Source organism: Stenella coeruleoalba (assembly GCF_951394435.1).
Source record: "Stenella coeruleoalba genome assembly, chromosome: 10".
Lineage (NCBI taxonomy): Eukaryota > Metazoa > Chordata > Mammalia > Artiodactyla > Delphinidae > Stenella > Stenella coeruleoalba.
Genome location: NC_137156.1, coordinates 9,004,886 through 9,018,852, shown reverse-complemented (window position 1 = coordinate 9,018,852; position 13,967 = coordinate 9,004,886). Strand labels below are relative to the sequence as shown.

Genomic DNA, 13,967 nt, shown 5'->3' with positions numbered 1-13,967 from the left:
ACATCACTATTACCTTCTGTTAATAACCAGACACATTCAAGAATGGGACAACAAAGTAAATCAGAGTAGGGCAAAATTTACAGCCTAATCTAAAAACAAGTCTTTTATTATTTAGCTACCTTTACAAGGTACTATGGAATCTGTTTGACATATATTCATAAAAGGTAGACTTCTACAAGGAAGCGACCATAAAAAAGAGAACTGCCATGCCGAGAATAGGGAAATACTGAATTTCTAATATTTTCTTCACCAGTCTGCTTAGCTAGGGTAGCTTTCTTCAGATAAATATTTATCACATAATTCCAATGAATTATCTGACAAAACAAAAAAGTTAATGTAAATTCAGGTGTCCAGCATATTTGAGAAATGAAAGACATGAAAACTGCTAACATATACTGCTCACTCTTCAAAGATCATTATGCCCTGTCCACCATTTAACAAACATTTATCTAATATTTTACATGATGTTGGCTTGAGTTATTTCATTAGGATTAACACTTGATGATTCATAATATTTTTCTTTGCCAAGAAATCTCTGTAGTTTCATTTGTTTTCCACATCAAAGTTTTCCTTCCTTTCTTTGCCCTTACTTTATAAAATTTCCTGATTCCTTTTCCTCCTTCTTTTGAGAAACACCCATTTCACATTATACCTGGATCCTCTTTTATGTGGTTTGGTAACATCATTCTGTAACTGGTAATGTTTTATTTGTAATATTGGCTCCTGGTCTCACACTGGAAATTATTCAACAGACGGACTTTTCTTAATCATAGGATCAACACCAGTGTAAAAGCAGTAAGTTGGGTTAAAAGATCAAAGCACTTAATCCTATCAAAGCCTTCACACAAGATCAGGAAAATTATCCTGAAATGCACCCTCCGTTTCCAGAAGAAGGTTCTATACCACAACCTGAGAATGACAGAATTAGGGTTCCTTCTGACTTATGATTTCTTGAAACTTTAGAAATATTCAAGGCTACCTGAAGAACAGTTTTGTTTTTTCCCCCATCATTCTTGTTTCAGATTTTACTGGCATTTAAGGAGAGCTAATTTGAAGCTATTTAGTTGCTATATACTCTTTAAATGCCAATAAATACTGGCCAAAATATAGAATAAATTTTGCTAAAGAGCTGATCAATTTTTAAAACAAAAACTGCAAAGACAACCAATATAATCAGAAAAAAAAGCAAATGTTAACTGAAAAGGTATAAAAATAATGTAGTTCTATTAAAAAATATTGATTAAATATTTTTCACAGATTTTGTCCTTTCAGACAAATAATTTTATGATTATATTGCTTTGTATTTGCGAGATTCTTACTTTCTAAAGGGTGGTATATGAAATTAAAGTCTCAAGCAAGAAATGTTTGTATAATGATTCATAACAAGGAACCTAATGGAGAAAGCAAACATTTTATGATAGTGTATTTATTCATTATATGTCACAGGAAATTTGTAGAGAGTAAAATTACCTTAACTATAATAAAGGCTTACAATTTAAATAAAAACATATAAAGAATACAGAAATGGTACTAAATATAATTTTAATTACTAGTTCTGAGTTCCACAAACATTAAATAGTACAAAATTTAGAAATTTTTTGAAGCTGATATTCAACAGTACTTCAGTAAAAGAGCTTCATGGGAAAGAAAAAGAAATGGCTATGCATGAGTAAAGTTAGATAATAAAACATGAATGTAATCAGTATAACTTTACTGCAGTTATTATTTTAATTTTTTCTTTAATCTTTTAGCACTGAAATGCATCTACAATGTGATCGTGAAAATTTCTTTTTTCTTCTTTAGCTCCAAAGTAAGTATTTTTGAAAACGTGTTAGTCATCATGTTATACAACTCTAATTTGGGAAGTAAAAGAAAAAAGGGCAGTTGCTCCTTTTCAAATGTCATATTTATTACGTATATTCTCAAAGTGTGTAACTTAAAACTTTTTCTCAAGAGGTCTAGAAATATCTAAAGAGATATAAGACTACGATGTTGACAAGATGTAATTTATATTATTCTATTTAAGCTACTGCATCCTTGGTCAAGGAATACGTAAAGTTGGGTCTTAGGTCTACTATCTCAATGCATATAATAAAGGACCATGAAGCGATGTCATCTCATACCTTTAGTCTTAAAGGAGAAGTTACAGTAAGTGCAGTGGTAGGGGCGGACATCTGTATGGGTTCGTATGTGTTTCTTTAACATACTAGGTTTCTTACAACGGATTCCGCATTCTTCACAAATGTACTTTCCTCTTCCCCTGCCTCGGACATATACATACTCTTCATTTGATTTGTATCTAATTTAAAGAAAAGGAAAATGAATAGGGCAACTGGATACTATGCCTTTGAGAAAATACTGATGATTGAAATTCAACCTAAAAAATAAAACAAGGCACAATTTTTACACTCAATGAATATAAATGTTATGCACATGTAAGTAACAGAATATTCCAGCTTTTCACATCAACACAATATTCTAATAGCTACTTCTTATCAAACAACTTTATTCAATACCAGGTTTGATTTTAAAATAGCTCCTCTAAGTGACTGCTCTAAAAGTTTCCTTTATTGTTAAATTCAATCACAGCTACAGGTACTGAAATATTTCTGAGCTTCATTTTAACTACAGTTGGCTTTTACAATTTTTCTCACGACCGAATTCACAGAAGACATCAAACAGGCAATGATTCGTCTCTTTTAGAGCAGATTTTTTCAGTTCACTCCTTACTATGAAGCAACGTGAAACCCAGGGTTCACTCTGAAAACTCAGTGCTCTGCTGCCTCCTAGAACCTACAGTGTTTTCTAAATAGTTGTCATTTTCTTGATCAAAATGGCATTAGTTAACATAATACCTAACATGTATTTTGCCATGAAGATTCTGTTAATAAGCTGAGAAACCTTGCAACGGTTATATAAAATCGGCACTGGTAAGTCTTCATTCACATGAAAGCAAATGTACATTTAAAAAGTAAGTTTAAATGTACATTTAAGAAGGAAAAGTTGTACTTGCCCTCCATCAAATATTTTAATTCTTCTTGGTTCACTTTTGATTAAGGAATTTTCTTTATCTTGCTCACTGTTAATTTCAGAGGCATCTTTATTGCTGAATTCAACTACTGTGGACTTTTGATTACCTAATGCTCTCTGAAAGGGAAAAAAAAAAAGAGAGAGAGAGAGACACTAATTTAATAAAACTGAAAACACAAACATGCTAGTGTTTCACTTGGAAATTAAAACATGGCCGAGTACAGTGCATGCGGTTAGCTTAATGGAAGGCATTTCAAGGACGTAACAGCTTTAAAGGTCATCGCTTTATCTCCTCCTTTATCTGTCTGAATCACAGCAAACTGACACAGCTCATGCTACTTTAAAATCCCACCACATTCCACTGACACCCCCAAATAAAGACTCTACAACCCTCCACCCTGGTATTCCACGAGTTTAATTTTAGGAATTTCTTTTAGTAAACTAAATATTCTTTCTTATAGCTAACGAACCACTCAGACTACAGTTTAAGTATACTTGTTAAAGAGTTTATTATTTAAAGATGGAAAAGAGCTAGCTACCCCATTATGGTACAATGTCTCATACTCCTGAGAAACATGACTAACTTCCCTTCAACATCAATGCAGTGTAAAGCTAGAGCCGAAGCTCCATTTCCCAGTATTTTATTTTCCCGTCTCCCATCATTTTGAACCATAATTACGTTTCCTCTCTATATCCTGAATATATCAAAAGTTCCTGAATACTGATAACTGTGAATTATAGGGCAGGTCAAAAGTTAGGTCTTGGCCTGATAATACTAAAATCTCTAGGAAAAAAGTAGTGAACATCAGAATAATAAACAGTGTGTGCTTTTCCTACGGAAACTCTGTAGTGACGCGACCTTATGATTTTATACAACCGCACTATTTACTACCTCTTTTCTCACTCCCCAGCCTACTCTGCTCTCACATATCCTTGTGAGGCAGCCAGCACTGGTGGATCACATCCCAGTGAGGAAGGACACGCATAGGGTGAAGTCACTTGTCCAACGTCAAGTGTTAACAGCAAGAGCTCAAACTCCAGTCCTCTGGCCAAGCCCAACACAAGGCACAACTTTTCTGATCAAGGTCCTCTTTGTTACAAACTTCCTTTAAAAATTACACCACCAAGTAGAAAGCTATCATACTGCGATGACATAACAACAGTAAGTGACAAGAGAGTATGTGCATCATGGACCCAGGGGCCTATGTGGCCTCGGGAAGAACCCCCTGGGAAGGCCCTGTCCTTACAAACCCAGGCGTAAAGAAAAGCTGCTGGCCTGAGTGTCTCAAAGAGGTGGTGTGAAGAGGTAATGACACTGACCCTGACATGTACAAGTGCAACTGTCTCCTCTTTTTCTGGCAAACACATCAGGTTTGGAATACACACATACCTTTCCTTGACATTATACCTCTAACAGTAATCCTATTTCTTACCTTCTTCTCAGTACCAAATTCCCACTTATCTTTTGCTCACTTTCTTGCTATCAAATCTGACTTCTATTCACCAAGAAGCTAAATGCCAAAATATTTACTACTTCCTTAGTTTATATGTTTGACCGCTCTATACACTGTATGTTGTCGACACCTTGCTTCTCTTAGAAATGCTTTCACTTTACCATCGACCTGTTCTCTTCCATTTTGAATTATAAATACATGCACATTTGGGTTGTGAGTTAACAGTCAACCCAGTACCGAGTCCTCCACGGCCACTTGCCCATATAACTCACGTCTCTGGGACATTAGAACCCTTTAGTCCAGAAACCATGTTAGTCTTCATCTTCGTTTGGCCTCTTGGCTTGAACAACTCTCTTTAAAATATCTTCTTCCTTGATCTGTGTGATACCACTTTCTCGTAGTCCCCCTCCTTCCTTTATGAACAATCTCTCTCATCTCCTATGTGGACTTTCTTCATCCACTCAAGCCTTTGAGTAGTAGGGATCTCGGGATCCATTCCAGGCCCTTCTCTCTAAAGGCCTCATTAATTGCACCTATGCACTGAACGATCTCTACACCTTCCGCCCGGAGCTCTCTCCCAGCTCCAAATCCAGATGTGCATTCCCCAAGGCATTTCTACCAAGGCACTTGGTACTGAAGGAGAGCCACTTTTCATAGGTACTTCAGGGACATACATACACGAAGCGCTGTTTAAATTCTCACACTCAAGCCTCATTTTCCATCTGACTTAGTAGACGTAGAGCCTGAGCATTTAACAATTAAATTCTGAATGGTTCGGATGCACCCTCCTCCGCTGAGAAAGCATCAAAGGCTCTCTACCACCACGCGTATTCTTTGGTCTTTATCTACATTTCCAACTTCAAATTACGTCAGTGTTTCAAACTTCCAACACCTTCTAGCCATGTTGGACTCCTCGGGGCTCTTTAAATGAACTAAGTTCATTCTCACTTCCACATCACTTGGCAGACTATTAAAATTTCTCACTCTTGTTTGCCTGAAAAAAAAAAAAAATCCCTACTTTTTTTTTTTTTCTTTTTTAAAGACTCAGCTGAAGTATCACCACCTTTGGAATATCTTCCGTGTAATCACACCTCCTGCTCAAGCTACTGGCAGTGTTAGAGACTTCCTTCTTTTATTAAAGTTATGGGTACTTCTATTATCATACTGATCCTGTGATATTTTCTTATTGATAAATAAATATTTATGAACCTGTATTAATGTGCTTGTGAGCCTATAGAGATCATGAACTTAATCTATAATTCTGAATGTCCAGAGTCCAACCTAATACCCTTATCTATTTATTCTTAATCATTTAAGTGATTTCCCCCATTTTATAAAGCCAACAACTCTAATTATAGTTTTATTCCACAAATAACCCCAAATCATCGTTTTACGACCTTACTGTACAAATCCTGACCAAACCAACTTAATTATCAAGTGTACAGTCATTTTGTGAACCTTCTCTCTAGTACTAAGATGATTCTCAGAGCTACACAGGAAGAGAGTTGGGATCAGCACGGTGAGGGGAGAGTGGTCAGATTTGCATAAAACAAGGATGAATGGGTCTCTGCTTACATTTTTAAGTGAAATAGAACAATCTCTAATATCCACACCTCTGTTCCCCTTCGTTAGCAGGGATAAAGCATAAACATAATCTTCTCTCACCTAACAAGAAAATCAAACCTTAGAGGACTCTGGGTAATCTTTATCAGTATAACTCCCTGGGTAAACTTATCATTCTTTCTTTCAAATAACTGTACACTTCGAAAGCACAATTTGTCATTCAAAATTAAAATACAACCTCCCATCGAAATCTTTAAAGGCATCCAGACATGTTGGAACTAACTTGCACAGACTAGTTTTCAAGATAAATGATATTTCAAGTACCTTGCTTAAGCTGCTTTTCCATTTGCTTGAATAGACCAATAAATCTGACTTGAAATGGGTCGTTATTGCTTGACAATATAGAGATTTTCCGGTCTTCTGTTTTGAGTTCAGGAGAGAAAGAGCCACTTTGGTAGGCAAGCTGAGTGGATTTGGATCACTGGCGTTCACGGTCCAATCGGTGTAGGCCGAAGTTTTTTGGTCGTTCTGGGGCAGGTGCAGGGCCTTCTGCCTCAACAGGTAACACCACGTGAAGCTGGTTGCAGTCTTCAGGCTGGGGAAGGACGGCTGCTGTGTGTCACTGGCTTTACATGCGGAAGGAGTGGTGGCTGCTGGCGGACTCTGTTCTTGGACGTTCGCTTCGTTGCCTGGAGTTTTAACCCCTGGTGACTTCCTTTCTTGGTTATCGTCTACATGTTCCGAAGAAGAAACGTGAGTTTTCTCTGCAGGGACAGCTGAATTTCTAACTGTCAGAGTCAGCGATGTGGCCGACGGGATGCTTTCAAATTCCTGCAATTCTTTTACAGGTTCTATAACCACAGGCTTGGGGTGTCCTGCTGACAAATTATCAGCTGGTGAAACACCAGTCAAACGCAGAGCCTCACTACTCACTTCAGGGTGAGAAAAAATATCCTGTTCCAATATCGCAGCTTCAAGGGGCTCCGTAGTGCAAACCTGCCTCACCAGGACTGGCTTCTTCTGCTTACTGACTTCATGAGCTCTTGAGCTCAGTGCTTCCAACTGTCTAGTATCTGTGGCACAAACGGCCCCATTTTCATCCTTGGCCCGCTTCTGGTGCTTTTCCATGGCAATGTCTAAACTGTTTGCTGGGGACAGCATCCTTTTGCTTGAAGCTGAAGATTCTTGCTGGGGGGAAAGCCTACCAACAGACATTTTCTGAGTTACAGGCAAGGATTCTGATGGCGACGAATTTTGGCCCATCTCGGAAGTAACGTTCTCGCAGACAAGCTCTCCCTCTGCGTTTGGCAAAGCATTCCGGTGAGCGTATTGCGACTTTGGCACGGAATTTTGCTCTTCGCTGATTGGCACCATACTATGATTAGCCTGGCCAATCGGCTGACTGGATAGATCTTGGGTCACTAGGATCTGCGGCAGAGCTGTGGCTGTGGCGAAACAGTACGCTGGGACCCGACTCTGCAGATGCAAGGGCAGCGCAAAGGACGCCGGCACCTTCGGCACCTGACTGCCGAGAGGCCCGACCTTCAGTGGTGGCAGAGGACACGAATTAGACGTGGCTTCTACTAACTTGGCTGGTAATGTCAACGAGGTCGCACGATGGTTGGCCCCAGCTGGGTCTGAAAGAACTTGCTTTGGCAGAGGATGTACAGCGTTAGAAGTGCAAGGCTGGGTCGAAGGGACCACCTGACACTGAAGTTGGTACTTGGGAGCAAAGCAGTCCTCACTTTTAGAAGATACATGTCCACCGGGGCTTGCATCTGCTTTGACACTCTGTGAGGACACCTGCAGCGACATCTGTGTGTCTGGGAGGCTAAGGGGCACGTGGATTTGATTTAACAAATGGATACCAAGAAGCTGTTGAACAGGAAAGATGTTTGGAGAGTTGGAACTTGAAGTTTCTGCTCGCAGATCCTTAATCTGAGTCTGGGAGTCCAAAGTATTTGCAGGAAACTCAGGTGAAGGTGCATGAGTGAGCTGAGGCCCCTGAAACGGCACTGTGTTCACACCAGGGCGAGCGATAGTTTGGAAACAGGATGGGTTCCCAGGAGATAGATGACCCTCCGGAGTGATGTTTAAAGAGATCTGCCGTATCAGCGGGCCTCTCCGTCTTTCCAAGAGAGGCACATGCCCGGCGACCCCCATGCCAGAAGGGGATGTCGGAGGCTGCAATTCAGCAAGCGGGGCTGGCTGAGGTGGAGTCATGCTTCCACAGTCGAATGATTTACTTCTGAAATCAGAGACCTCCATCGACATTTGCAGGCAGTGAATCTGTTCCGATGCAGCGCGCCTCATTTCCCGGTGACTCCCAGGAACGTTCAGGGTATTAGAGCCAGGTGGAATCAGGAGAAACTCTGCTTTATTCGGAAAATCGATTTTGGGGGAGGCCTCAGTCTTAGAAACGTCCTCTACGTCTAAGGAAGCAGAGAAACTCGAAGTGTGAGATAAACTGCTCTCCCTGCTTAGACTCCTGGAGAGAGTGGAGTCCAGGCTTGACTCGGTTGAGGAGTGCTCGATCTCGGCAAGACGGAGCCGCTTCTTTTTGGGTGGCAGTTTCTCTGTTGGCAGTTTGGACAAGGTTTCGCTCCGCTGAGGCCAACTGAACTTCTCAGACTTCTCCTGATCGTGGCCTTGGCCTTCCGGGTCCCGATCTGGCTCTTCTGTGACCAGGATTTCTGGGACTTGGATGTTGTGCTGCCGAACAAGTCTTGAGGGCTGCCCTAACACGTGTCGCTCACCTGAGATCTTTCTGGAACCTTCCTGAAGTTCCCCTCTCAGAGCATCGGACAGTGCAGGCTCGGCGGGCTGAGACGTGTTCCGGGGCAGGCGGCCTTCCTCTTGGGAAATCCCTCTTATGTGCAGAGACCCGGGCTTCCCTGTTCTCAGCTCCTGGAAAGAAATGGGGGAAGCGCCTTCACAAGACTCCAGCTTGTCAAGCGCACCGGGTCTGCCCAGCGAGTTTGTGTGCTGGATGACGGAGATGCCGGCCCCGTGTCTCTTGGGCTCTGTCCTGTCCTGGGCAGCCGAGCTCACCTGCTCTTCCACGACGGAGGACGGCTTCGGGTCCGGGGGCTGTTCGGGGCCTCTGGCCACGAGCTGAATCGGGGAGCTTTGCAGCTGGATATTTCTAGGCGGCTGGTCACCAGTTATGGCAACGTTCTGCTGAGACAAACTGGGAACCGAGCCCCTCGCGCTCTGAAACCGGAGGCCCTCGGAGCTCTGGGGAGATGCTCCACTTTCGTTTTGCTGAAGTTCGTCGTCATCTCCGACGCTTTTCATTTTCCTCCTTTTTCGTATCTGGGGCGTCTGCTCCCAGACCCCGGTGGCACTGGCGACCCTGTAGTGCAGAATGGGAGGCTGTGTGCCGCTGGGCACCAGGCTGTGCTCGGGGTCCCTCAGAGCTACCTTGGTTTTTGGTCCGTGCAACTCTGAACAGTAAAATTTCTTATGGTTTTCAAAATTTTCCAGTTTCCTATACCTGTTTCTACAGGTCTCACACTCAAACATGGTCCCTCGCCCCTGATGAGACTTCTTCTTTTCCACGTGTGAACCCGGGGCCGGGGGCTTGCTTCTTGCTGCTGCGGTCTCACCAGCGGGGCTGCCTCCGTGATGGCTCTCGTCCAAGGACTGCCCGGCACCCAGAACATGATTTTCATTTGCTGAGGAGTCTTCTACTGCTGCTTGTCTGACAAGAGTGCGGGGATGTCCATTTTGGGGCACAGAAGTGTTAGGCCCTGGTACGAAGACATCGTCGTAGAAAGCACCAATTTTGTCGTCAAAGGACTGACTTCCTCTCAGTGGGTGTGGGGGAGGGATGATGCTCGCAGGTACTGCTGAGTACCCTGTGGTAGGCATAGAATTACTTCTGGTGATGGGCAGACAGTCGAGGGAAGGTACAGACAGAAGAAACACTTGCTTTGATTTCTCTGTGGGAGTGAAAGGGGACTTTGGTATATCAGAGCTTGAACTTGTTCTCCGTCCCATTGGTTTTAAATCAAACTGGAAAGAATCCTTAAATATGTACGATTTGGGGGAATCGATGCTTCCCCGTCGTGAGAGAGAGGTTCTCCGTGGCTTTACACTATCCAGTTGCTTGTCATCTACCAAGGCTTCGTTGTCTGAGATAAGCTTTGATATCCGTTCCTCAAGCGTTTTTGTCGCCAAAGGTGGGCGCATCTGACCTGGGAGGAGTGACGCTTTTTCACCTGCTGGAAGAGCCGAAGCTGCTGGTGTGCTGACACGAGGTGCAGAAGGCCCATTATTCTTGTTAGAGTCCTGCTCTGGGGCGGGCAACGTTCTGGCAAAGGGGGTGGGTGGGCTCACTGTTTGGTCGGCACTCTCAGAACGTGAAAAGTAACCCGAGTCCGTACTTCCTAAACTGCGAGGACTCAGGAGAAGTTTGCCTTGCTGCTCTCGGGAGTAATCGGTGGCCTGCTGCCTTTGGAGCTGGGCATGTACCGTTCCCACGTGAGATTCCTGTTTTCCCTCGGGCTGACTCACATCGCCCTTCTCATGGGACTTGTCATCCATCTCCAGGGAGCACGCCCAGGCTGAGTGGGACAGTATACCGGTTACCTGAAGGTCCTTCTGTTTCTGTGCACTAGGAGGTTCAGGCTTGGAATCCGTAACCTTCGGGCTGTCAGCTCTTAAAGGGGACACACTGATGGGGTGGACCACAACCTTGGGTAACTCTGTCACAGCCTGTGCTTCTGAAAATCTGTCCTGTAGTGAAAAGTCACCTACCACAGGATCTGGATTGCTTGGAATGGAACCCAGTTTAGGTAAAGCTTCCGAGCTGGATACCATCTTCATTATCTGCACGGGCTGCAGGTCCATGGAGCCCGGGTCGTTCTGCCTGTCGTCAGCAGCACCCTCCTCCTCGCTCTCCCCACTGTCTTCCACATCCGAATGGATACTAAGTGCTTTGGGGGACTCGTGAGACACGAACAAGCCGCCAGCATCTGGCTGCAAGACGAGACCCAGTTTGATAGTATGTGCATGGGACTTTTTGTGCTTGTAGAGGTTACTTTTAGTCTTAAATGAAAACCCGCAGGTCACGCAGGGATAGGGTCGCTCTCCAGTGTGGGAGCGGATGTGCTTTAAAAGCACACTGGGCTTTGCACAGGCTCGATTGCAATACTCACAGATGTATTTTCCTTGTTTTTTTGGCTTCTGATCTTTCAGAAGAAGATTGCACATTTGTTCCACGCTGTGATTAACAACAGAGGCGACAGGAGTTGAGTTGTAAATTGGCGTGGGGGGTGACCGCGTGGAAAGGGCGGGGCTCACTGACAGCGGCAAGGCAGCATCCACTTGCTGGTTTGGAGGAGAAACCTGAGTTCTACTGGAGGGTGACGTCACACCTACGGATGACATCACTGCTGCGTTACAGACGTGTTCAAGTTGGGCGTTCTCCTGATTCTGCAGACTCGTGAGTGATCTGGTGAAACCCGAACACGCTGGAAGCTGCTGATTTTGTTGGCCAGGTTTAGAAACAGAGTGTTCGCGTGGATTATACGAAGGAGAAACGGCCTGAAGTGCCGCTTGGTCGTTCTTCTGAGCGGCAGACACGTGCCCGGCGTATGAGGTCCGAGGAGGCGGCTGTGATTGGGCAGCCGGTTCTTGCGGGGTCGGATCGGGGGCATCCATCGGGCTGTGGTTCAGGTGAGAAGGGGGTCGTACAGTTTTATTTGGTCTCAGTTTTTCGCTCTTAACCGCACAAGAGGAGCCCTTTTGCGACAAGGTGCTCAGTTCTGGCTCCATGGCCTTCAGTAAGACATCGAACGCGGTGTTTGCATACGAGGAGGGCGGGGGGCTGCAGTGAGAGGAGATACATTCACGGTGGTCAGTCCTGCTTTTACTGGACAGAGAACTGGAGTCACATTTTCCCTCGGGGACACCGGGCTTGGTGGGGTCGGAGCCCTCCGACCTCCACCGGCGCGGCTCGGATGGGGGCTGCAGAAACGAGGGCTTCTTCGGGGAGACAGCCTCTTGCAATTTAGAGACCTCGGCAATTAGCCCAGGGGCTTCTCCATTGTGTTTGGTAAACTGCTTCCCGTTTTTTACAGGACTGTGATTCTGCTTCTTGTGGGACTCCGCCACACTCTGAAGAATGGCAAAAGATGACTCTTCTGTATTTTGTTTGTGTTTTGCCTGAAGAGGATTTCTCAGTGGGGATTTTGGTATTTTTTTCAGGTGATTCTCGGCTACAATCTTTTTTCGTTTCACACCTTTAAGTGATTCTGAAGTTCCTTTAATACCAGCCTCTAAGATTTCTGTTCAAAGAAGAAAAAAGAAAACCAATTGGTAAAATGGTATGTAAATCAACTATGATGTTTTTAGGTTAACATTTCGATCACAAGGGTGTTATGACAACTGAAGAAGGCAATTTAAAGGAAAGCCGGTTTGGATAAAACTGCATTCCTACATTCTGGCAATATTAAGAAGGCTGGCCATCAACATCTGTTGAAACAATCATGCGAAGACCTTAGTGCACATTTCTAGAAGGCTGTGTTCCGTTCTTGACCCCCTATCTCACCACAGTCCTGGAACCTGATGTTTCAAAACTAAATTATCCTCCCCCTTCACCCTTGCAGCTGAAGACCCTACACAATAGTCTTAAGAGAGCTGGCCCACAAAGAAGAAAATTCAACCTTTAATGCTGGGTATTTGTCTTATCACATTTAGTATCTTTTTTTTTTTTGCGGTATGCGGGCCTCTCACTGCTGTGGCCTCTCCCATTGAGGAGCACAGGCTCCGGACGCGCAGGCCCAGTGGCCATGGCTCACGGGCCCAGCCGCTCTGCGGCATGTGGGATCTTCCCGGACCGGGGCACGAACCCCTGTCCCCTGCATCGGCAGGCGGACTCTCAACCACTGCGCCACCAGGGAAGCCCTAGTATCTCTTAAAGCAAACTTCTCAGCAAGTTACTACATAACAGTATTGCTCCAAAATAGGCAATACTGATATTCTTACGAGAAAAAAGGTTACTATACAATAATTTTTAGACACAGATACCTCAGATGATCATGGGATATTCACTGATAGAACCCTGAAGAATTGCTGAATAGCAGTTATATCAATAAACAGAAAAATATGAAAGTAAAATAATATACTTACTTGTGGTTCTTCACCAACACAATTTTAAAGTCCTAATGTTGTAATGGCCCTTAGTTTTAAAATAAAAATCACCATTTTAATTGAACAAAATATTCAATGGCTATGTTTCTTTGCCACTAATGATAGGTGAGTAGGTAGACAGACAGAACTTATAACAGGAGAGAAGAGATGAAACTACCTCCATTTCTTGCTGTGTTGAAATAAATCACCATTTAAATGGCATCAACCACCACAATCTCTGTCAAGTATTGTAGTTTTGAGCAATAACTGCTTTTGCCATAATTTCGTTTGTTTTGATTTGTTGGATCCTCGGGCACGTAAACAAAAATTATTCAAGCTTATATTACTTACTTGTAGAAAAGCCAAATACTCTAATTCCTCATTATTTTCAAATAGCTGTTACAATGTACCTATTAAAAATTCATATTAGACCAAAATGTCTATACCAAAATAACCGCTTTGCATTAACAGAAGAATTTACATAAAATAAAATATTCTGGTCATCTTGTGACATCAGTTTATGTGATTTCATGTATTAGTTTAATTAAAAATTGCATACTAATCCACTAAAGATACATTTACCCACCATAATCAGAAGGGCAAATAAAAGGGTGGGCGGGGTGTCTCATGATGAAACTATTTGAGCTAAAGAAAAATAGAAAAAAAAGTATCATATTGTTGATACCTCTACAAAATGATGTTGAGCAAACCTTTTTTATTCTTCAACCCACTCATTTATAAAATGATGTTTGCCCAGTGGTTTTCCCTCTTCAGGATGAATGC

The 13,967-nt window shown here is 43.3% G+C and overlaps 1 protein-coding gene across 4 annotated transcripts in view; it reads right to left on the bottom strand.

Annotated features, from left to right (window-relative positions):
* The window catches only part of HIVEP1 (HIVEP zinc finger 1), a 143,408-nt gene that overhangs the window by 25,366 nt on the left and 104,075 nt on the right, over positions 1 to 13,967 (bottom strand). For all 4 annotated transcript variants that reach the window (XM_079934109.1, XM_079934108.1, XM_079934111.1 and 1 more), the window contains 3 exons: positions 6,372 to 12,340; positions 3,014 to 3,147; positions 2,124 to 2,299 (listed from right to left, as the gene is read on the bottom strand). In XM_079934109.1, the coding sequence (XP_079790235.1) occupies positions 2,124 to 2,299; positions 3,014 to 3,147; positions 6,372 to 12,340 (6,279 nt within the window). The remainder of the gene's footprint in view (positions 1 to 2,123; positions 2,300 to 3,013; positions 3,148 to 6,371; positions 12,341 to 13,967) is intronic.